A 25390-nucleotide genomic window follows, 5' to 3' on the forward strand; every position below is an offset into this window, starting at 1 on the left:
ACAAAAAAAATCCTAGGGGAGATAACAAAAATCAACTTTTGTATTTGAAGAAACGTCAAAAGGTACATTGAAAACTGACTCCCTGGGAAAGATGACAGTTTATTTTACTATTAATTTCAAAGTTTTCATTCACAATTAGCATTTCACTCTTTTATCTTTTAAATAGATACAGGCTCCAGCACCTTTCCAAATACTGAAATTTACTGGTTTTTGTTTCCAATCTATGACTTTTTCTTTAAACTTCTGGATCTATCGGTTTAAAAAAAAAACAGGAAATAAAAGACAGCCTTTTGTTTAAAAGGGCACGACAATCAGGCACTCCATACTTAAAGTATGTTTTCACTTGTTAAAATGTCTTAACACTATTCTAGTTAATATCTCAAACTTAATAGCACCCTAATTTCCTTTCAAATATTGAATATAAAAGACCTTAGAAAAGATCAGCAGTCTACCAAAGTACAAATATAATTCTACTGAGGAGTGACTACCAATCACTTTACTTTTGGATAAGGTTTACACAAGAACATGACTTACTACTAAACTAAAACATGAACCACTATAATTAACTCCGTATTTTTCTGGTAAGCAATAATTATCAATGTTAAAAATATTTCAACAAATATGACAAGCCAACTTCAGAGCACAAAGTTGGCAGATAAAATTGACACCACAGCACAATTTCAAAACTATAAGCAACTATTAAACACGCACAACACACCGCACCACACCCATTCTTATGTAAACTTTCGGAGTACTCAACTTTGTGAGCCTCACCTTTGTTTTCACCTAGCATAAGGAGAGTTAAAGGTGAGACACCAATTGCAAAAAACTAAAAGATCCAAAGATTCAGTTAATGTCCCCACAGGGGAAACGACTAAAACCTTTAAACGTTAATGTATTTAAGTAATCGAAGGGCAGGGCACTTCCCCAAGCTACAGCCATTTTAGATTCAGACTTTCTTTCGAATTTCACGGGTTGGGGAGAACTAAATTTAAAACAAGAGAAAAAAAAAAACACTTAAAACATTTCAGGATCGACCAGCTTTCTCCGCCCCTCCAAGGAAAGGAGGTTGGTAGACATTGGATAGACTCAATCCAAACGAAAACACCTCGCTACCAGAGAACCGGAAAGCTGGGGGTTAAAACTTTTTTCCCCTCAGATATCCAACATTTGACTTATACTTTTTCGTCCTCAGGTTTTCCTTTGAAGGAAAACAAAAGCCCTTAGCTTTCATTTCAAGAAGGAAAGAAAAAAACCCTTAAGCCAAGTCACTCAACCAGCACCAAGCCGCATCGCCTGGAGAGGAGCCAAAGAGCCGCAGGTGAGCGTTCCGACCCGAAGACCAAAGTTAAAGTAGGAGCGCTTTCGCGGAGCCCCGGCGACGCTCGCGTGCAAAGCTCCACGCACGGGGGTGGCAGGGGTGCCGCGTCCGAACCACTTGACCCGTGGGCTCCGCTCGCCCCTCTCGGGTCGGACCTACACCCAACCACCTGTGTGAGAGCTTCTTTCAACTAGTTTTAACAGCCGGTTGGTTAGGCACCGGGCGGAGCCTCGCGCCGGAACGACTCCAAGATCTCCTACTGCCCCGTTGTCCCAAACTCCCACTCACCAGGCAGCGGCGGAGCTATGGCCAGGGACTAGACGCGGCGTCTGAGGACGCGTCCCCAGCTTGTCGACCCGGCAGAGGCGTTTAGTTCACAACCATAACAAAGCTCTTCCCAAAATGGCTGCCCGGCCCACAAGGTCCAGGAGGGGCAGAGCGGGTGGAGGAGGAGGAGCGACGAGCAGCACGGCCCTCCCCTCCCCCGTCCGACCCCGCCTTACACACGCCCACCTGAAGAAGCGCATGCGCACGGGACCGGCTCCGGCGGCCCAGCCGGACGCCAGTGCCCCACGCTGCCAACGTTCGGCCTCCAGAACGGCGGTTATGCCCTGCCCCGCCCTCGGCTCCCTTCCTCGCCGCTTGAGGCGGTGCGTGGTCGCCTCTACCTCCTACAGAATTGAATCCTCTGTCTTTCCTCGTGCCGCCTGAGGCAGGGACAAGCCTAGTTTAGTACGCCCCTTCTAACCCCCCCTGCCCACTTCCAGGGCCTGGGCGCGTATGAATGAGTGGGTGAGTATGCATATGTGTATCCCTTTTTTCTTCACCCTCCCACAGCCCGCCCCGGGCCAGTGCGCGTCCCGAAACTACCTCTACAAGGACTTGCAAGCCGGTTTCGGAGGAACGTGTGTTTTCCGGCCCTTTCCCACCTTCTGCTCCTTACTTCACGTGTGCGCGTCGTTGAGACTCCAGCCCCCAGCGGGCCACACGGCCTGCTCCCGGAGACTGCGCGGCTGCGTCGGCCGCGCTACCCGCTGGGAGTAGTAGTTCCCCGGGAGCGCAGGCGTCACTGCCCCGCCCCAGCGAAGGGCGGGATTCCGGCGAGAGCCTGCGCTTGTGACAGTGCCGTTTCTCCTACCTGAAGTCTCATTGGGTATCGCGCTACTGGAAGAGGCGGCGCTGCCATGACAGAGGAGGCAATAAAACTGAAGGCCTAGCTCGACCAAAAGCGCTTTAACGGACTTCGCTGTGGCTCCATCCGGCACGGAAAGCTAAACCTTGTAATGGCTGGCAACCAGGAAGCTAGACTACCTAGAATCCGGAGGACTGGAGGGACTGGCAGGCGTGGGCCCCTGAGATCTCCTATTACATGTCTTCAGCTTTATCCATAGACACGGAAGGACACTTAAGATTGCCTGGTGCCATTTCCTGTGAAATAAGTCCAGATAAGAGAAGGGACTTGCCCAAGGTCACATAGCCGAGAAAGCCGAGGGCAGCAGAAGAAATGATCTGACTTTCCCAACCACCCCCAAGCCTAGGGCCCTTATCACCACACCGTTCATGGAAGTGAAAATCCTGCTCTTTTGCTCTTTAATCCTTAATGAAGTTTCTAGGTCCTAGCAAAGAAAATGAATGTAAGAACTGGGCTTTTTTCCCCCTTTAAATGATAGTAAAGGGCCGTAATGCAGAGTGAGATGTGTCCCCATAGGTCTTATAAACCCTGTTTTACAAAGTAAAACGTAAGTTCCACAGATGGCAAGCAATTCCAGGTCACATTGGGCCTAAAATCCCAAGTCTCTTACCTTCCTTCACCACCATCATTCTGAGATTGTTTCAGTACTTGCACTCTACCTTCCCGAACTCTGTGGGCAGATTCTGCTGCCTGGGAGCCCTGGAATAAAAAGTCAAGGACCGTTCGACATCTGGATTCAACTAGAAATTAAGAATGGCCCCCAAACAGAAAGCCGGGCATAGGAACCAGTTAGCGCAGGTCAAGTCCCTACCCGGACTCTTTTTTTCAGTCCTCAGGAAGTAGGGGGCTCTCTGAATCCACTTGCCGGAAGTGCCTTTCCAGTAGACCTGGGCTATTGTTGCGGTTGTTCTCCACCTCTCCGTGCAACGCTGGCAAGTCTCAAAGTCGCCACAGGTGCAGGTTGGGCTGGGAGGCACCAAGGATTGGTAGTAAATTGGAGACGCGGGCACTATCGGGCAGGGTTTCCCGAAGACACTGGCGTCTAAACCCCGCCTTCCTGTCTCAGAGGTCAGTTTGAAGTTTGCGGTTTGCAGTCTTCCCACTAGGGCAATGGGAATATTGAGCTTTTTCATTTATATTAGGAGGATTAAGCTTTGAGTCTCAGTCCTTAATCCCGCATCACCTGCCGTCCCTGGTGTTTAGGTTATCACTTTTTAATATCCACTAGTTGGAAAGCACGTGCCACAGAGGAAAGGGAGTGTCCAAAGGTGGGGAAGATGGTTGAGATTTTAAACGGAGTTATCTGGAAAGTCCTTACAAAGAAAGTGATTTTGCACAAAAGTGATGGGTACGCTCTGCGGACATTTTGGTCTGGGGCTCAGGTGGGTGGGTGTGGGTGTGTGGGCCTTCTACTCGGAGGCCCAGGATAACTTACCTCCCTACTTCCTTAAGTATAGCATGAAGACATTAACTGGTATACAGGATTTCTTGACCCAGCCCTAAGATCTGTGATCAATAAATTAGTTCAATCGGTTTTTGTTTTTTTTTTTGAGACATAGTCTCGCACTGTCGCGTGGGCTGGAGTGCAATGGCACGATCTTGGCTCACTGCAACCTCCGCCTCCCAGGTTCAAGCAATTATCCTGCCTCAGCCTCTCGAGTAGCTGGGATTACAGCCGTCCGCCACCACGCCCAGCTAATTTTTTGTATTTTTAGTAGAGACGGGGTGGTGGTGGTGGGGGGTGTTTCACTGTGTTGGCCAGGCTGGTCTCGAACTTCTGACCTAGTGATCCACTCACCTTGGCCTCCCAAACTGCTGGGCCTACAGGAGCGAGCCACTGCGCCCTGCCCAATCGATTTTTTTTAAATTAAGCAGCAACTGTAGGTTTTTTTAGACATCCCATTCTCCTGGTTAAGAATGAAGTTGTCAGATCTAGATCCGTATTATCATTCACCTGTTTTTACTGGCTGCTTACATTAGAGTTTTCAATCAGTCCCTCCTGTGTAAAGTGCTCTGTGTCAGGGACAGTTCTCAGCTATTTACATGTAGTAACTTATTAAGTGTTACATCAGGCTAAGTGGCACACACCTGTAATCCCAGCACTTTGGGAGGCCGAGGCAGGTGGATTGCTTGAGCTCAGGAGGTCGAGACCAGCCTGAGCAATATGGCAAAACCCCTTCTATACAAAAAATACAAAAATTGGGGCCAGGCGCGATGCCTCACGCCTGTAATCCCAGCACTTTAGGAGGGCGAGGCAGGTGGATCACGAGGTCAGGAGATCGAGACCATCCTAACACGGTGAAACTCCGTCTCTACTAAAAATACAAAAAAATGAACTGGGCATGGTGTTGGGGGCCTGTAGTCCAGCTCCTCAGGAGACTGAGGCAGGAGAATGGCGTGAACCTGGGAGGTGAAGCTTGCAGGGAGCTGAGATGGCACCACTGCTCTCCACCCTGGGCGACAGAACAAGACTCTGTCTCAAAAAAAAAAAAAAAAAAATTAGCTGGGCGTGGTGGTGTGGCCTGTAGTCCCAGCTCCTTAGAGGGCTGAGGTGGTAAGATCCCTTGACCCTGGGAGGTCAAGGCTGCAGAGAGCGGAGATCACACCACTGTACTCCAGATTGTGTGACAGAGCGAGACCCTGTATCCCAAAAAAAAAAAAAGTTACATCAACCCTATGAATTAGTTAGTACCCTTATTTCAAAGGTGAATGAACTACACCATAACAAGGTTAAATAATTTGTTCAAAGACACACAGCTAATAAGTAGTGGAGCCAGGATTCCAACCAAGTTTGACACCAAAGTCTGCACTCCAACGGGCTATTCTCTCTCTCAGTACTAAGTTAATGAGGTTATTTTGAGCATTAAATGAGTTAATGCTAGCCAGGTGCGGTGGCTCACGCCTGTAATCCCAACACTTTGGGAGGCCTCAGCAGGTGGATCACCTGAGGTCAGGAGTTCAGGACCAGCCTAGCCAACATGGCAAAATCCCATCTCTACTAAAAATACAAAAATTGGCCGGGTATCGTGGCGGGAGCCTGTAACCCCAACTACTTAGGAGGCTGAGGCACAAGAATCGCTTGAACCCAGGAGGCGGATGATGCAGTGAGCCAAGATCATGCCACTGTACTCCAGCCTGGGTGACACAGCAAGACCCTGTCTCAAAACAAACAAAAAAACCTAAATTATATTGGTTTGGTACTATTGTTATTTTGAGTTGTGAACTCTTAAGCCCCAAAGTAAATAACTAAGGAGAAAAAAAGGAAACAGAGAAGCTATGACCTTCCAGTTTTTTTTCACAAAAATGCCATTTAGAAGACCCTTCATTTTAAAGATGAGAAAACTGGTACTCAAGCAATTTGCCCAGTGTCACACAGCTAGGAAATGGTGAAAGTATCTATAAAATCTCTATGTGCATTACTCTTTCTATTATACCAGACAGCCAAAGCTAAAAGAACAGTTCAGGTATTAAAAGGATCTATTTCGTGTTACCGATAGTTTGAAAACATTAATGATTCTTTTCAAAGGAAACTGATATATTCATGAATTACTATTTTAAAATTAATGTATAAAATGAGGAAAATTAAGTGACATCTTGTGTTATACACAGAAATGCCCCTGATTCAGTGCCTCCACTTAGCTGCAACAACACGTTAATCAGAACTGCCTGGCATCTTCCTAAACAAGACTTTCAACAGGGGCCAGTATGCTTCGCTTCATCCAGAAGTTTTCTCAAGCATCTTCAAAGGTTGGTTTGTTTAGCAAATATTTGAGCACTATTTGCCAAATATTGCTTGGGCTAGGGCAGCAGCAGTGAAAAAGACAAAAAGTCTTACCTTTGTGTATTCAGGTGATGGAGGGAAGAGTTAAGTAAAATACAAGTAAAATCTTTATTATATCAGGCTGGGTGCAGTGGCTCACGCCTGTAGTCCCAGCAACTTGGCAGGCCAAAGTGGGTGGATCACTTGAACTCAAGGAGTTCAAGACCAGTCTGGGCACATGGCAAAACCCTATCTATACAAAAATTTAGTTGGGCATGGAGTCACACGCCTATAGTCCCAGCTACCTGGGAGGCTGAGGGAGGAGGATTGCTTGAGCCCAGGAGGTTGAGGCTGCAGTGAGCTGAGATCATGCCACTGCACTCCAGCCTGGGTGACACAGCAAGACGATGTTTGCAAAAAAAAAAAAAAAATTGGCCAGGTGCCGTGGCTCATGGCTGAAATCCCAGCACTTTGGGAGGTTGAGGCAGGTGGGTCACTTGAGGTCAGGAGTTCAATACCTGCCTGGCCAACATGGTAAAATCCTTGTCTCTACTGAAAAATAGAAAAATTAGCTTAGCATGGTGGGCGCCTGTAGTCCCAGCTGCTTGGGAGGCTGAGGCATAAGAATCACTTGAACCCAGGAAGCCAAGGTTGCAGTGAGCCGAGATCACGCCACTGCACTCTGGCCTGGGTGACAAAGGAAGTCTTCATCTCAAAAAATAAAAATTAAAAAAAATAAGGCCAGGCACAGTCACTCATGCCTGTAATCCCAACACTTTGGGAGGCCAAGGCGGGCGGATCACTTGAGGTCAGGAGTTTGAGACCAGCCTGGACAACATGGTAAAACCCTGTTTCTACTAAAAATACAAAAATTAGCTGGGCATGGTGGCGGATGCCTGTAATCCCAGCTACTCAGGAGGCTGAGGCAGAGAATGGCTTGAACCTGGGAGGCAGAGGTTACAGTGAGCAGAGATTATACCACTGCACTCCAGCCTTGGTGATAGAGCAAGACTCAGTCTCAAAAAAATAAAAATTAATACATCAAATGGTAAGTGCTGTGGAGAACTATAGCAGGGAAGTGGAATAGGTAGTGTCAAGATGTAGGATTGAATTTATAAATGGCAGGGGATCAGAAATAAGTAACTGAGGGAAGAGCAGTAAATATGGAAATGGGAAATGGTTCCAAGATGGAACCATTCCTAGCATGTTTGAGTGATCACTGAGATTCTTCAATAACTTCAATTTTTGCTGGGCGCGGTGGCTCATGCCTATAATCCCAGCACTTTGGAAGGCTGAGGTGGGCGGATCACAAGGTCAGAGATCAAGACCATCCTGGCTAACATGGTGAAACTCTGTCTCTACTAAAAATACAAAAAATTAGCTGCCAGGCGTGGTGGCAGGCGCCTGTAATCCCAGCTACTCGGGAGGCTGAGGCAGGAGAAAGGAGTGTACCTGGGAGGCGGAGCTTGCAGTGAGCTGAGATCAAGCCACTGCACTCCAGCCTGGGCAACAGAGAGACTCTGTCTCAAAAAAAAAAAAAAAAAAAAACTTCAATTTTTTCTTTAATGGAACACTTTTTAGTTCAAGTCTGGTAACTAAAACACAGAATCAGCAGGAAAGGTTATTACTTTGCCCATGTACAATGAAAGGCACTGGGGATTTTAAGCCAAGGAAAAAAATACGGTCCTGGCTCTCAAGTCTACTGAGACAAAGACAAGTAAACACACAATTTTAATTCACTGTGAGAAAAATTATGATGGAAGTGTGCACAGGATACTTACTATAGGAGCATTAAATCAGACTGTAGAAGGGTAAAGGAAAGCTTTAACTTGAATGTTGAATGTTGAGGTAAGTCTCCTAGATAGAAAAGTAGTAAGAGCTAGAATTCTAGGCAGAGCCTACACAAAGGCATGGAACTGTGAAAAGTATGTGGTGTTTATAAAGCTAAGTTGGAAGGTAGATTTATTTTCTCCATATAAAAACAGCATTCTCACAGTAATTAGTGCTGCTGCTTTTGCTATTTATAAATAAAAGAGGCAGTTTAGAAGGACAAATTCTGAAGGTCTAGTCTTTACCTGATCCTTTTTCAGATATTTTTCTTATGGAATAAGATTAAGTGGTAGGTTGAAATATATCACTGGTTTGTGTTCAGTGGTTTCTTTTGTACATTTTATAGCCATTTAATACTTTTACCAGCAATAACATCACTTCAGAGTTAGTTCATCCGTTCTATATAGTTTGATGTGGTAATGGAAAGCAGATCTTTTTTGTTTGCTCCTTTCAAACAATTCCAATTGTTTCATACTGGGATTGACTAAAATCTGATGATACATATAGATTTTTAATTTTGTCTTTTGGTTGTTTTCTTTATAGATGCTGAAGTACTCTTTCCCAGTGGGACTAAGAGCCAGCAGAACAGATATACTTTCTTTCAAGATGTCTCTCCAGCAGAACTTTTCCCCATTTCCAAGGCCTTGGCTTTCCTCATCATTTCCGGTGTATATGAGCAAGACACAGTGCTATCATACATCCCCCTGCAGCTTTAAAAAGGAGAAGCAAGCACTTCCAGCCAGGTCACCAAGCACCATCAGTTACATAACTGACAGCCCAAAGCCAGCATTATATGTAACTCTGGCAGGACTAATCCCCTTCGTTGCTCCACCACTGGTCATGCTGATGACAAAAACTTATATTCCCATATTAGCTTTTACTCAGATGGCTTATGGAGCCAGTTTCCTATCTTTCTTGGGTGGGATCAGATGGGGTTTTGCTCTACCAGAAGGTAGTCCAGCCAAACCAGACTACCTTAATTTAGCCAGCAGTATAGCTCCTCTTTTCTTTTCATGGTTTGCCTTCCTTATTTCTGAAAGACTTAGTGAAGCCATAGTCACAGTAATAATGGGTATGGGGATAGCATTACACCATGAATTTTTTCTCTTACCACATTATCCCAACTGGTTCAAAGCCCTGAAGGTAGTAGTCACTTTACTGGCTACTTTTTCATTTATAACCACTTTTGTAGTTAAAAGTATTTTTCCAGAAAAAGGACATAAGAGACCTGATCAAGTATAAAAAATATAAAAATACACTATAGATAACATTAGTATGCCGGCTACACCTTCTTCTACTTCTGTTTGGCTCTTTTTTCCCACACCAATGGTAATTTATTCTTCATAGATTTTTCTTCATTTCTAGAAGTTGTTATTTCATAGTAATTACTTGAGCAAAAGCTTGAAAATCCCTGACAAGTACTTTTCTTTTTTTTTTTTTGAGACGGAGTCTCACTCTGTCGCCCAGGCCGGAGTGCAGTGGCCGGATCTCAGCTCACTGCAAGCTCTGCCTCCCAGGTTTACGCCATTCTCCTGCCTCAGCCTCCCGAGTAGCTGGGACTACAGGCGCCCGCCACCTTGCCTGGCTAGTTTTTTGTATTTTTTTAGTAGAGACGGGGTTTCACCATGTTAGCCTGGATGGTCTCGATCTCCTGACCTCGTGATCCGCCCGTCTCGGCCTCCCAAAGTGCTGGGATTACAGGCTTGAGCCACTGCGCCCGGCCGACAAGTACTTTTCATCTCATAGTATATTAGTTTTCACTCAGTCATTTTATGAATAGTTATCCACTTAAACATTTCAATTATTTTAACTGTCTTGAAAATTAAAATAAAAGATTAAAAATCCCCTTTGTTAGAGTCCTGTGATCACTGAAAAGAATGCACATATTCTCCCACTTCAAGTGGAAAACGTCCTATCTGTGAGTGTCTGGAAAGAAAAGGTAGTTCCATTGAGGAGTTTTCACAGGAGTTACTACTGGGAAATGCATGTACAAGCTTATTTCACATGGTGTAACCCAATTATATGAGCCAAAAGGATCTATGGCTCTAAAGTCAGTAGGGAGCAGTGTCATGAGGGAAAGCCACATTCAAAGGTAAGTCGGGCATGTTTTCCAGTTTTTATTAGGATATTTGGCATGGTATAGATACAACTTATCCCTTACCACCAAACACATAATATAGCTAGTCAAAATGATTATTTTTAAAGGAAACTATTTAAAATAAAGCCACTAGTACATATAAGTTAGGAAAGAAAAGTCAAGCTGGAGCCATCTTGATATTCTAATGAGCGGGCCTATTTAGTTCTACATCTTTTTTTTTGAGACGGAGTTCATTCTGTTGCCCAGGCTGGAGTGCAGTGGCACGATCTTGGCACACCGCAACCTCCGCCTCCCGGGTTCAAGCGATTCTCCTGTCTCAGCCTCTCTAGAGTAGCTGGGATTATAGGCAAGTGCCACCATGCCCAGCTAATTTTTTTGTGTGTATTTTTAGTAGAGGTGGCGTGTCACCATGTTCGACGGGCTGGTCTTTTAAATCAGAGAGAAGCTTTTAACTTTGGTGTGTTTTTGTTTTTGTTTTGTTTTGTTTAAACACAGGGTCTCATGCTGTTGCTCAGGCCGGAGTATAGTGGTGTGGTCATGGCTTACTGCAGCCTCGACCTCCTGGGCTCAAGCAATTCTCCCACTTCAGCCTCCTGAGTAGCTGGGACTACAGTTGTGCACCACTACGCCAAGCTAATTTTTACATTTTTTGTAGAGACAGGGTCTCCCTATGTTGCCCAGGCTTGTCTCGAGCTCAAATGATCTTCCTGCCTAGGCTCCCAAAGTGTTAGGATTACAGGTGTGAGCCATTGCACCCAGTGCAGAAGCTTCCTTAACACAGCAAAAGCAACTCCTTAGATTTTCACTTGAAAACCTAATCTCGGCCAGGTGAGGTGGCTCAAGCCTGTAAACCCAGCACTTTGGGAGGCTGAGACGGGCGGATCACGAGGTCAGGAGATCAAGACCAGCCTGGCTAACACGGTGAAACCCCGTCTCTACCAAAAAAGACAAAAAACTAGCCGGGCGAGGTGGCGGGCGCCTGTAGTCCCAGCTACCCGGGAGGCTGAGGCAGGAGAATGGCGGGAACCTGGGAGGCGGAGCTTGCAGTGAGCTGAGATCTGGCCACTGCACTCCAGCCTTGGCGACAGAGCGAGACTCCGTCTCAAAAAAAAAAAAAAAAAAAGAAAACCTAATCTCTAATCACCCTACTTAAGGTGGAGAAAAAAAAGAACAAAAAAGAAAACCTAGTTTTCTGAAATTCTTAGTCTCACCAAAAAGGGAAAACATTTAAAATGGTATAAGAATATAGATCAGGATATAGTATAACCTGGAATTTTTTTTTTTTTTTTTTTTTTTTTTTGATGGAGTTTCACTCTTGTTGCCCAGGCTGGAGTGCAATGACGCTATCTCGGCTCACCACAACCTCTGCCTCCCGGGTTGAAGCGATTCTCCTGCCTCAGCCTCCCAAATACCTGGGATTACAGGCATGCACCACCATGCCCAGCTAATTTTGTATTTTTAGTAGAGACAGGGTTTCTCCATGTTGGTCAGGCTGGTCTCAAACTCTCAACTTCAAGTGATCCGCCCGCCTTGGCCTCTCAAAATGCTGGGATTACAGATGTAAGCCACCATGCCCGGCCTGTATATTTTTTAGAGATGATGTTTCCATTCAGTCTCAAAACAATCTGATTCTACTCAGATTGTTTTGATAAGGAAACTCACTTCTTTGTTACTAAATTGCATGAATGCTATACAAACTTAAGACTTTTCCATAATCTGAATTAAATGAATTATTTTCCAGAATAGAGGCAAATCATATTTTGAGGCTAATTGCCTAATTTTACTCAAAAAATGCTAGTTTCCAGGTGAATTACAGTGTATGCTTCTTTAAGAAAACTGGTTTTTAAGTACATTTGATTAAGTATATTGGCAGGATACTTAGAAACATATCGGATTGTTAAACATTTTGGAGGTAGATCACTTTAATCATTTCTCAAAAAACAGAATTAAATGTAAAACTAAATATGCAAGTCCCTAAAGTAAAAACAAAACCAACTAAAAAACTTGTGCAATCCTACTACAGTTTGGTAACCCAGAATGCCACTGATAAAAGTAATACAAAGAAACAAAAAAACTAGATACTTTATTAGTACATTCTTTTAAAAACAATCTTGTTGGCCTGGCGTGGTGGCTCACGCCTATAATCCCAGCACTTTGGGAGGCCAAGGCAGGCAGATCACCTGAGGTCGAGAGTTCCAGACCAGCCTGACCAACATGGAGAAAACTTGTCTCTACAAAAAATACAAAATTAGCCGGGCGTGGTGGTGCATGCCTGCAATCCCAGCTACACAGGAGAGTGAGGCGGGAGAATCAGAGGCAAAGGTTGCGGTGAGCCAAAATCGTGCTATTGCACTCCAGTCTGGGCAAAAAGAGCAAAACTCCATCTCAAAAAAACAAAACAAAACAAAACCAATCTTGTCATTACCTAGGAATAATAAGCATATTTACAGTTACCACAGTTACCTATTTTCAGGGATCTTCAGGACCTGTTAAACACTGACTGCTTTGACATTACATTTCTGCCAAGCTGTGCAAAGCACCCCCCTCCACAGTGTCATTTTCAGTTGCTACTAGACAATAATGAGAAATTAGTTGTAGAAGTATTTTGTAAATCTGTTTTGGATCAGAATACAGATTCTCTGTAACTAGAAATAGTAAAGGCACATGAGTTAGAGCTTAGTCTATAAATTATCTGTATACTTTATTCTTTGACATCTTACAGATCTCTACACAGACATCTGTGACCCTTCAGACATTCAGGATGCCCCAGAGAAGGGAACATAGGGCTTCCTGCGTGCATTACATAAACTTTTCCTAATAAATACACATGGTTAAGTTATAAGGAAAGTATCCTTGTGGACTAAACCAAGTATTTTATTTTTTTGAGACGAAGTCCTGCTCTATGGCCCAGGCTAGAGCACAGTGGCATGATCTCAGCTCACTACAACCTCCATCTCCTGGGTTCAAGTGATTCTCCTGCCTCAGCCTCCTCAGCAGCTGGGATTACAGGCATGCACCACCACCTGCTGCCAATTTTTTGTATTTTTAGTAAAGACAGGGTTTCACCATGTTGGCCAGACTGGTCTTACCTCAAGTGATCTGCCCACCTCAGTCTCCCAAGGTGCTACGATTACAGGCATGAGCCATGGTACCCGGACTAAACCAAATAATTTGGATATGAGTGCTACCTGATTCATTAATGCAATTAAAAGTTTTCTATCTAAATAAGTTGATGATGCTTATAATAATCTATGGAAGGACCTTAGTAAATACACGGGAAATCGGCAGAGTGCAGTGGCTCACACCTATAGTCCCAGCACTTTTGGGGGCCAAGATGGGCGGATCACAAGGTCATGAGTTCAACAACAGTCTAGCCAACATGGTGAAATCTCATCTCTACTAAAGATACAAAAAATTAGCCGGGCATGGTGGCTCACATCTGTAATCCCAGCTACTTGGGAGGCTGAGGCAGGAGAATCGTTTGAACCAGGGAGGCAGAGATTGCAGTGAGCTGAGGTTGCACCATTGCACTCCAGCCTGGGTGACAGGGCAAGACTCCATCTCAAAAAAAAAAAGAAGAAGAAACAGGAAATCAAATCCTTAAGTCAACCAGTTAAATTTTACTGTATGCAGCTGGGCACGGTGGCTCACACCCATAATCCCAGCATTTTGGGAGGCCAAGGTGGGTGGATCACCTGAGGTCAGGAGTTCGAGACCAGCCTGGCCAACATGGTGCAACCCAGTACAAAAAATTAGCCGGGCATGGTGGCAGGCGCCTGTAATCCCAGCTACTTGGGAGGCTGAGGCAGGAGAATCACTTGAACCCAAGAGGCAGAGGTTGCAGTGAGCCAAGATCATGCCTTTGCACTCCAGCCTGGGCAACAAGAGCAAAACTCCATCTCAAAAAAATTTTTTTTACTGTATGCAAGACCTTTAATATATATTGCTTCAACTGGCCAGTAGACATAACTTAAAAGTAACTCCATCATACACCCAGTGAATCTTTCTCTTAAAAATGAACAGAGAACAATTCTTTAGAATGCTTTTCAGGGAGAAAATGAGAAGTTTTGAGAAGCAGTTTTGTTTGGGTCAAGGGGTACTTTCAAATTACATTTATAAGTCAGTGTCTATAAAAAGTTTCAGAAGGACCTACAATTTAGCCCTCCACGTCCAAGAAGTAGCTTTGTAGTATGCTTACTTAGGTTTGCACAAGTACAAATAAATTCCACAAAGCTTGATAATCTAATAAAATTCCCTCTTCCTAAAGCCAAACAGATAATTTTGGTGACAACAATCTAGCAAAAAAGGAAAAATTTCCTTTTTTCTTTTTTTTTGAGACAGGTTATCATGCTGTCACCCAGGCCAGTGTGCAGTGGCACAATCTCAGCTCACTGCAGCCTCAACCTCCTGGGCTCAAGTGATCCTGCAACCTCAGCCTCCCAAGCAGATGGGACCACAGGCACAAGCCACCACGCCTGGTTAATTTTTATATACTTTTTGGTAGAGACGGAGTCTCGTCATGTTGCCCAAGGCTGGTCTCAAATTCCTGAGTTCAAGCAATCTTCCCGCCTCACCTCGGTCTCTCAAAGTGCTGGGATTACAGGTGTAAGCCACCATGCCCAGCCTGAAAAAGAGAGAAATTTCTAGGTGCATACTGCCTGCTGGGCTCTATAGCCCATTACAACATCTGGTCACTAAGAACCTCCTATTAATTCCTTACTTGCATTCTCAGGATCAAGACAAAAAATATGAGCAAGCAAAAACTTATCATCAAGCAAAAAGGTATCTATCTATAAAAATAGCTAGATATTTCCCAAACACCCCTCCTAGTGTATCTGCTGCCAATAAAAAGTTTGGGGCTAACGAAAACTGTTGGCATTAAATAAAAGTACGAATCTGTTTCATTGGCTTTTCTCTGTAGCTCAAACTATGGTCATGGAAAATTATGCTCTGGATACAATTGTGAATATACAGAGATCTTTAAACTGTGTCATTGATACTATTCCTACATCACATGAAGGTTATGTTACAACTTATACTGCACTGGAGAAGTAGCTAAAGGGACTATTCGCCAGGAAGCTTCTAGTAAATAATTTTTACAAATTTGTAAAACCAGACTTGTCTACACTTAAACTGGAGAATTCTACAGCATAAGTGGCATTTCTATTATTAGTAAGCTTGGCAAATCTGTGTGAGCTCTTTATTAATTGGGATATATTTCATATCCATTCTCACTCATATTTTTAGAAAAATCACTCTTTAGTTTAGTTTTTTTCTTTAAGAGACAGGATCTCGTTCCACTCATGCCCAGAGTGGAGTGCAGTGGCATGATCGTAGCTTACCATAAGCTCAAATTCCTGGGCTCAAGTGATCCTTCTGCCTCAGCCTTCCAAAGCGTTGGGATTATAGGCATGAGGCCACTGCAACCAGCCTCGTTAGTCATTTATCTACCAAATACATGGAAAACTCATAGAATCAGAGGGTCTTATCACCAAATGTATGTTTGCTTTCCAAAAGGTCAGGTCCTGCATTTTCAAAATGTTCCTTGTGCTCTGTTATGCTTTATATTTCATAGCACAGCAACGCCCCCTTCACAACGACTGGTGATCATATTACCAATTTCTGTCCATGTATCTGAATGAGGGTTATAAACTTCAACTGAGTCCAAGGTACCTGGAGCCAAGAAATCATGGCTGGAAGATCGACCTCCAGAAACATACAGAAGACCATTGACTGCCACAACACACATGCCTGCTCTAGGCACTTTCATTGAGGCAACTTCAACCCACTTTTCCTGGTTAAGAGAGAAAAAAAAATATGTTAGCAGTTATGAAATGATAGTAAAGAAATCCACTGAGAAATTCGATATTCCAATTCTTTTTACATGTCTAAACGTAAAACAATCTAGTCAGGTAAGCGCATATATATATATATATATATATATATATATATATATTTTTTTTTTTTTTTTTTTTTTTTTTGCTTCGTTTTTTTCCCTTGGAGACAGGGTCTCGCTCTGTCACCCAGGCTGGACTGCATGGCACCATCTCGGTTCACTGCAGCCTCAACCTCCCAGACTCAAGAGCTCCTCCTGCTTCAGCCTCCTGAGTAGGTAGGACTACAAGTGTATACCACCACACCTAGCTAATTTTTCTATTGTAGAGATGGAGTTTCACCAGGTTGTCCAGGCTGGTCTTAAACTCCTAAACTCAAGTGATTGTCCCACCTCAGCCTCCCAAAGTGCTGGGATTATAAGTGTAAGCCACAGGACCCGGCCCAGAATATTTTAAAATAAACTTGAAGTGGGCATGGATAAAAAGTAAATTTAGAGGAATATAATTTTTTAAAAGGTCTGATTATAAAATATGATCAGGAAATGACCTAGAAATCATACATAGGACAACATCCTAAGAAACGAAGTCTATGGAACACAAGTAGGTAATACACTCAACAATAAGCAAATCAAAACAAAAGAACCACAAAGCTCCAAGGAGAAAGAAGCTTATAAACCAAAGGATTTTAAAAAGCCTTTAGTATTTTAACGAGTCTTAAAAATGACACAGCGGGCCGGGCGCGGTGGCTCAAGCCTGTAATCCCAGCACTTTGGGAGGCCAATACGGGCGGATCACGAGGTCAGGAGATCGAGACCATCCTGGCTAACACGGTGAAACCCCGTCTCTACTAAAAAATACAAAAAATTAGCCGGGTGCGGTGGTGGGCGCCTGTAGTCCCAGCTTCTTGGGAGGCTGAGGCAGGAGAATGGCGTAAACCCGGGAGGCGGAGCTGGCAGTGAGCTGAGATCTGGCCACTGCACTCCAGTCTGGGTGACAGAGCGAGACTCCGTCTCAAAAAAAAAAAAAAAAATTACACAGCATGGAACACTTGACAAATTTATTTGACCATGGAATCCTTTTTACAAGGAGCAACCAGTGGACTTAGTAATCTGCAGAACAAATTTTCAGAAAGGTGGGCTAACCAGGGGTTGGGAACTATAGCCTACTTTGCTATAGCCTGAGAACAAACAATGATTTTCCCATATTAAAAGATATTTCAAGAAAAAGAAGCAGCATATATCAAAAAAGGATATTGTGTGTGACCCACAGGCCAAAAATATTTACTCTCTGGCCTTTTACACAAAATGTTTGCTAACTCCTGTTATACATTGTTCCCTAAAGAAATTTCAATATGCTGCTATAGCCAAAATGACTAGTAATGTCTTACTTTTTTTTTTTTTCTTGAGACGGAGTCTCGCTCTTGTTGCTCAGGCTAGAGTGCAATAGTGTGATCTTGGCTCACTGCAACCTCCGCCTCCGGGGTTCAAGCGATTCTCCTGCCTCAGCCTCCTGAGTAGCTGGGATTACAGGCACCTGTCACCATGCCTGGCTAATTTTTAGTATTTTTAGTAGAGATGGAGTTTCACTATGTTGGCCAGGCTGGTCTTGAACTCCTGACCTCAAGTGATTCACCCACCTCGGCCTCCCAAAGTGCTGGGATTACAGGCATGAGCCACCACGCCCAGCGACTAGTAGTGTCTTACTTGAGGGAAAACGTCCATACTCAGAAAACAAGAAAGCTACTAAAGGTCCTAACAAGTAATTAGGTGAGCAAAGAGCAAGCAGCCTGGTAATGGGAGAACAGATTATCAATCTTTAAATAAAGCATACGATGAACAAAGGTTTTTTAATCATAAATAGTGAAGACTGATTATTCATCAACGCTAGAAAGTAAATTTTTAAGGACAGTACCCAAATAGGTACTAGGATAGTGCCATCACATTATAAACAGTTAGTGTACGTTTGCTGATGTGAACTTAAGTAAGATTATGAAATACTAAACCAGGGACAATTCTTTGAAAGTGAAGGACCAGATTAAATTTGAAAGCTATTTGATCATCTGAAATTATAGAGCACATCACAAAGCTGACATAACTGAAAAAATACTTACATTTTAAAAGATAAATACATTCTCAAGAAGATCCATTTCTGGTTAAGATAAATTAGGATAATTTAGGTTATGTTTATAATTAGGGAGAACCTTTGCTTTCCCGCAAAATGCCCCTTGACAATAACAAAGGGACCTTAGGACTCATCCTATATTGTTCCTCTTTCATTTCTACCAGTGTATTACAACTACAGTTTAACTTTTAAATTTTTATTACTTTATTTTTAACTGACATGTTCTCATCTAATTTGATTTTTATCCCCTGTTACCTCTAAAAAAAAAAAAAAAAGCTCTGTAAGACTACTAACATGTTTTACATTATCTTTTCTGGATTTGTAATGCAAATTGTTAGTAGGTAGTGAATAATAATAAAATTTCATATTTATGCATAAAAACCAAGGTAACACATTGTTGTTGTTGTTGTTATTATTATTATTACTCGAGACGGAGTCTTACTCTGTCGCTGAGGCTGAAGTGCAGTGCCATGATCTTGGCTCACTGCAACCTCTGCCTCTTGGGTTGGAGCAATTCTCCTGCTTCAGTCTCCCAAGTTACTAGGATTACAGGTGTGCACCACCACTCCCAGCTAATTTTTGTATTTTTAGTAGAGACAGGGTTTCACCATGTTGGCCAGGCTGGTCTTGAACTCCTGATTTCAGGTGATCCACTCACCTCAGCCTCCCAAAGTGCTGTGATTACAGGCGTAAGCCACCGCACCCGGCCGGTAATAATTATTAATAAGACTTAATTTGAAACTAAAATCTATTCATTTCAAAGCCATATAGAAAAATTCATAACAGAAAGTGCCCTCAAAAAGTTCACTTTCTGTATCAGATAAACCCAAATAGGATCATGGAGAAAGGAATTAAAAAATGTCACCAAAGTTTAAAACTTGTCAGAAATGAGAATCAAAATCCTTATGCTTTACAACAAGACATGAAAGTCCATTTTTGCCACTTCAACATTGTACTGGTGGTTCTAGCTAGGGTAATGAGGGGAAAACAATGAAATAAAATGCATCTAAGTTTTAATCCAGATTTAAGAAGAAGTAAAACAATCTTTTTTTTGTTTTGTTTTAAAGACCAGGTCTTACTCTGTGGCCCAGGCTGGAGTGCAGTGGTGCAATCATGACTTACTACATCCTTGACCTTCCTGGGCTCAGGTGATCCTCCCACCTCAGCCTTCTGAGGAGCTGGGACTACAGGCGTGCACAACCACACCTGGCTAATTTTCATATTTTTTAAAGAGACACGGTTTTCACCATGTTGCCCAGGCTGGTCTGAACTCCTGGGCTCAAGTGATCTACCCACCTCGGCCTCCCAAGGTGCTGGGATTACAGGTTTAAGTCACTGCACCCAGCCAGCAATATTTACAGATGGTAGGATCTTGTATTTAGAAAATCCTAAGGAATCCACCAAAAAAAAAAATAAGACTATGAGTGCAGCAAGGTCGCAGAATAAATTGTATTTCTACACACTAGCAATGGACAATCTGAATATGAAATTAATAAAACAATTTATAACAGCATTAAAAGGAATAAAATACTTCTGAATAAATTTTAACCAAAAAAGTACACGAAACTGAAAATTATAAAACATTGTTGAAACAATCTGAAGACCTAACTAAAAGGAAAGACATCCTATGGTGAATCAAAAGACTTATTAATAATGTTAAGTTGCTGATACTCTCCAAATTGATCTCAAATTCAATGCAATCGCTGTCAAAAACCCATTTGGCTTCTCTGCAGGAACTGACAAGCTGATCCTAAAATGCATATGAAATTCAAGTTACCGCCGGGCGCGGTGGCTCAAGCCTGTAATCCCAGCACTTTGGGAGGCCGACGGGCGGATCACGAGGTCAGGAGATCGAGACCATCCTGGCTAACATGGTGAAACCCCGCCTCTATTAAGAAATACAAAAACCAGCCCGGCGAGGTGGCGTGGCCTGTAGTCCCAGCTACCGGGAGCTGAGTCGCAGAATGGCGTAACCCGGAGGCGGAGCTTGCAGTGAGCTGGAGATCCGCCACTGCACTCCAGCCCGGCGACAGAGCGAGACTCCGTCTCAAAAAAAAAAAAAAAAAAAAAAAAAAAAAGAAATTCAAGTTACCCAGGAGAGCCAAACAAATTTTTAAATGATCCAATTTGAAGGACTCACACTTTCTGATTTCAAAACTTACTACAATGCTGTAATAAGACAGTGTGGTACTGGCAAAAGGATAGAGAGACATACAGATAAATGAACAGAATAGAAAGCTCAGAAATAAACCCTCACATATATCGTCAACTGATTTTCAATAAAGGTGAAAATTCAATTCAAGACAATTCAATGGGGGAAAGAACAGTGTTTTTAATCAGTGATGCAGTGATGCTGGGACAACTGGATACCAAAATACAAAAGAATGAGGGTGGATCTCTTCCTCACATCACATACAAAATTAAACCAAAATGTATCAAAGACCTAAATACAAAAATTAAAACTATAAAACTCTTAGAAAAAAGCATAGCTGTAAGTTCTTACGACCTTGGATTAAGCAATGCTTTTAGTTATAACAAAAGCACAAGTAACAAAAGAACAAAACAAATTGGACATCAAAATTTAAATTTTTATGCTTGAATACCATCAAGAAAGTGAAGAAAACACACATAATGGGAGAAAAAATTTGCGAATTATATATTTGACAAAGGACTTGCACCTAGATTATATTATTATTATTATTATTTGAAACGGAGTCTCGCTTTGTCACCCAGGTTGGAGTGCAGTGGCATGATCTCGGCTCACTGCAAGCTCCGCCTCCCAGGTTCAATTCATTCTCCTGCCTCAGCCTCCTGAGTAGCTGAGACTACAGGCACCCGCCACCATGCCCCGTTATTTTTTTTTTTGTCTTTTTAGTAGAGACGGGGCCTTCCTTTTTTTTGAGATGGAGTCTTGCTCTGTCACCCAGGCTGGAGGGCTCACTGTAAGCTCCGCCTCCCGGGTTCATGCTATTCTCCTGCCTCAGCCTCCCGAGTAGCTGGGACTACAGGCACCCGCCACCACGACAGGCTAATTTTTTTTGTATTTTTAGTAGAGACGGGGTTTCACCGTGTTAGCTGGGATGGTCACGATCTGACCTAGTGATCCACCTGCCTCAGCCTCCCAAAGTGTTGGGATTACAGGCGTGAGCCACCACGCCCAGCAGAACTCTTACAACTCAATAATGAAAAGACAATTCAATTTTAAAACAGATAAATTGAATAGATGTTTCTTCAAAGAAGATAAACAGGTGACCAAAAACCACATGAAAAGATGCTTAACAATCAGGGAAATGCAAATCAAAACCATAATGAGATACCCATTTATACCTACTAGAACAGCTATAAAAGAAAAACTAAATAATAACAAGCATTGGATGTGAAGAAACTGGAACCCTTAGACACTGATGGTGGTTATGTAAAATGTTGTAGATACTTTAGGAAACAGTCTGGGATTCCCTAAAGAGGTTAAACACAGATGGGTGCAGTGGCTCACGCCTGTAATCCTGGCACTTTGTGAGACCCAAAGATCACCTGAGGTCAGGAGTTCAAGATCAGCTTGGTCAACATGGTGAAACCCTGTTTCTACTAAAAATAAAAAATTAGCCAGGTGTGGTGATGCACACCTATAATCCTAGCTACTAGGGAGGCTGAGGCAGGATGATCATTTGAACCCCTGAGGTGGAGGTTGCGGTGAGCCGAGATCACCACTGCAGTCCAGCCTAGGCAACAAGAGTGAAACTCCGTCTCCAAAAAAAAAAACACACACAAAAAAACAAAAAACAAACAAACGAAAAAAGATTAAATACAGTCATTATGTGACCCAGCAATTCTACTCCTAGGTATATGCCCAAGAGAAATGAAAACACATGTCTACACAAAAACTTGTATGTAAAACTTCATAGTACCATTGTTTGTAATAGCCAAAAAGCAGAAACAACCAAAATGTTTGGTCAGTGAATTATATTTCAATAAAACTGTTAAAACCCTCCTACTTAAAAAAAAAAAAACTTAAAAAAATTTTTTGTTTTGAGATGGAGTCTTGCTCTATTGCCCAGGCTAGAGTACAGTTGGGTAATCTCAACTCATTGCAACCTCTGGCTCCCAGGTTCAAGCAATTCTTCTGACTCAGCCTCCCAAGTAGCTGGGATTATAGGCCACCATCATGCCCAGCAAATTTTTGTATTTTCAGTAAAGTCGGGCTTTCACTATGTTGGCCAGGCCGGTCTCGAACTCCTGACCTCAAGTGATCCACCAGCTTCAGCCTCCCAAACTGCTGGGATTACAGATGTGAGCCACTGCACCTGGTCAAAAGTTTTGAAGGTTTTACTAACTATAAGTGGCATTAAAAATCATAAAATTAAAATAAGACTAAACCTTATTTCTCAAAATTTGTTCCCTGAAACCCTTCCACAAGATATTCTGCAAATATCCACAGAACAAAGCAAGGGTGGTGTGTTCAAGTGAATCTGAGAGACTTGACATAAAGATTCATAAAGTACATTATTGCACTATATTCTGTAAAGAAGTCCTGTGGTAAAGAAACTAATTTAACCTGGTTTAACCCAGATTTCCCTTAATATAGTTGACCAGGGAAACTCAAATTACTCAATTCCTATTAACAGTGCAAAAAATTAGTATTCCATGGAAAGTAATTTAGAAAAAGTTGGCCTAACCTGTAAGTCTAGGGCATAACACACTTTGTACTTCACTCTCACAGCACTTAACATATTATAACATAACCGACTATTTATTTCTCATATTCCCCACTGCAATGTAGCCTCCTTGAGAGCAGTGGCTGTATATGTTTGTCCTTGTTTCTGCCTGGCATAGTGTCTGATCCATATTTACATACTGAGAAGTCTGTATTTGTGAATGAATAAATGAACTAAATGAACAAATACATGACAGAACAGTGACCCAATGAAGATGCAACGTCCTGTCCCCTACCTTTCTCTTCTCTTATTATAAGTATAATTGTGTCAACCTAGGAACTGAGGGAATGAGGGAACACTGGGGAATTCACCCAGGCAGTGACTGGATGGGTAATGCATGGAGATGTTAGGTGGAGAAGACAGCTGGTATCATAAGAAAATTGGCTTCATTTAGCAAATAAGTAAATTGAATGAATAAATAAATATATTGAGGATAATGGAAGCAAAGTCTTTTTTTTTTTTTTTGAGACAGAGTCTTGCTCTGTTGCCCAGGCTGGAGTGCAGTGGCGTGATCTCGGCTCACTGCAGCCTCAGCCTTCTGCGTTCAAGCGATTCTCCTGCCTCAGCCTCCGGAGTAGCTGGGATTATAGGCGCCCGCCACCATGCTCAGCTAATTTTTGTAATTTTAGTAAAGACTGGGTTTCACCATGTTAGCCAAGCTGGTCCCGAACTCCTGACCTAGTGATCCACCCGCCTTGGCGTCCCCAAGTGCTGGGATTATAGACGTAAGCCACCGCGCCTGGCGGAAGCAAAGTCTTTAACTGACAGAAAAGGTATTTACAACATGGAAAGGGAGAAGGCCTGAAAAAACCTGGTGTACTAGAATTGGAGCTATCATTATGAACTCATGGTTTTACAATATAAATGCACAAATAGATATAGAAATATTTACAGATAAATCTGTGTGTGAAAACCTATTTACATACATACATTTCCTAGCTCTGTTTACTGAGGGTGGCTATGAGGTAGAAGGTGGTGACTCAACTCCAGACAAGATTGAAGACTAGCTGAAACAGGGAAGAGGTGAAAGCAACTCTCTGTAAGACACACTCACCAGTGCCCTGTCAGTTTACCATTGCCAATGGCAACACCCAGAAGTGACTGTCCTCTTCCGTGGCAACAACCCAGAAGCACCACCTTTTTTCTAGAAAATTCTGAATAACTCACCCCTTAATTTTCACATAAGTTAAAGTAGGTATAAATGACTGCAGAACTGCCCCTGAGCTGCTACTCTCAACACACTGTCTATGGAGTAGTCCCACTCTGCAGTAGTTACAGAGTTGTAACATTGCCACCTCAATAAGATTGTTTTCTTCTACCACCAGCTTGCTCTTAAATTCCATCCTGAGCAAGGCCAAGAACATTCCTGGGCTAAGCCCAATTTGGGGCTCTCCTGCCCTGCTACAGCTAGAAGCAGCAACATTCCTGGGCTAAGCCCAATTTGGGGCTCTCCTGCCCTGCTACAGCTAGAAGCAGCAACATCCAAGTAGCATTTAGTACTCTAAGCGTGTACATCTTGGTTTCTAAATACTGTCCTTCACCAAAAGGAAATAAGGCTTCTTGAAGAAATGGCTGATTCCAGGGCTAAAGCAGAAAAAGTATAAGATAAGCTGAAAATATTTCTGCCAGAAAATAAAGAAATGCTGAATGAATGATAGCAACGTATCAAAAGGACACAGGAGGGATTTCCATTTCCAGACAAAAATAGATCAATTGTTACCAAACTTGCCCTCCTACCCTAAAGACCTAGAAAACTAGATAAAACATGAAACAAAACTTTTAGGCATTAGGCCAGGAGCGGTGGTGGCTCACGCCTGTAATCCCAGCACTTTGGGAGGTTGAGGTGGGCAGATCACTTGAGGTCAGGAGTTTGAGACCAGCTGGCCAACGTGGCAAAACTCCTGACCTCATATGATCCACCCGCCTCTGTCTCCCAAAGTGCTAGATTACAGGCGTTAGCCACTGTGCTTGGCCAAAGTATATTTTTGTAAGTTCCTTACTTTCAAGTGATACAGTATGATATTGTAGATTTGATACACTAAAAATACATAATGTAAACCTGTGATATTATTAAGTACATAGTCTTCAACCCGTTTCCTGGCATACAACTCCTAACATCCTGAGAATATCCACAGTGATGCCTTTTTGTTTGCTAATGTTGACTGATGGCTGGAAGCCCATAGTTAGCTTCAGAATTAGGGATGCTCACCAGAAAGACCAAGGCATGATTATAGAATTAGAACTTTCAGTCCCATCCCGACTTCCGGAGAGGGGAGAGGAGCTGAAGGTTAAGTGGATGCCCAATGATATAATCAATCATGTCTATATAATGAAGCCTCCAGAAAAACCAGCCCAGACATGGGGGCTCACACCTGTAATCCCAGCACTTTGGGAGGCCGAGGGAGATCAAGACCACCCTGGCCAACATGGTGAAACCCCGTCTATACTAAAAATACAAAAATTAGCTGGACATGGTGGCGTGTGCCTGTAGTCCCAGCTACTTGGGAGGCTGAAGCAGGAGA

The 25390-nt window shown here is 42.9% G+C and overlaps 2 protein-coding genes across 7 annotated transcripts in view; one reads left to right on the top strand and one right to left on the bottom strand.

Annotated features, from left to right (window-relative positions):
* Positions 1-25390, bottom strand: part of IPP (intracisternal A particle-promoted polypeptide) — a 78785-nt gene that overhangs the window by 20540 nt on the left and 32855 nt on the right. The window contains exons 9-11 of one of the 5 annotated variants that reach the window (XM_031668095.1): positions 15875-15995; positions 3325-3615; positions 3124-3212 (exon numbers count right to left, since the gene is read on the bottom strand). In XM_031668095.1, coding sequence (XP_031523955.1) covers positions 3169-3212; positions 3325-3615; positions 15875-15995 — 456 coding nt within the window. In that variant the 3' untranslated portion in view covers positions 3124-3168. Of the gene's footprint in view, positions 1-3123; positions 3616-14109; positions 15996-17654; positions 18184-25390 lie in introns of those variants that run through there. The other 4 variants (XR_002523253.2, XM_009207600.2, XM_003891803.3 and 1 more) reach the window with 4 other exon arrangements.
* TMEM69 (transmembrane protein 69) lies at positions 1908-9602 on the top strand. 2 transcript variants are annotated; one of them, XM_031668115.1, is made up of 3 exons: positions 1908-2113; positions 6123-6260; positions 8647-9602. In XM_031668115.1, exons 2-3 carry the CDS (start codon positions 6219-6221, stop codon positions 9343-9345), a joined length of 741 nt encoding a protein of 246 aa, XP_031523975.1. In that variant the 5' UTR covers positions 1908-2113; positions 6123-6218; the 3' UTR covers positions 9346-9602. The 2 variants fall into 2 exon arrangements, with proteins under 2 accessions (XP_031523975.1, XP_009205871.1); XM_009207607.4 differs by lacking the exon at positions 1908-2113 and adding an exon at positions 3467-3581.

Source organism: Papio anubis, chromosome 1 (assembly GCF_008728515.1).
Source record: "Papio anubis isolate 15944 chromosome 1, Panubis1.0, whole genome shotgun sequence".
Lineage (NCBI taxonomy): Eukaryota > Metazoa > Chordata > Mammalia > Primates > Cercopithecidae > Papio > Papio anubis.

Excerpts from the sequence above, each read along its gene's own strand:
- TMEM69 (XM_031668115.1), top strand. The coding sequence starts at position 6,219 with ATGCTTCGCTTCATCCAGAAGTTTTCTCAAGCATCTTCAAAG. Across the intron at positions 6,261-8,646 it reads TTTCTCAAGCATCTTCAAAG|ATGCTGAAGTACTCTTTCCC; the intron begins GTTGGTTTGTTT and ends TTTTCTTTATAG.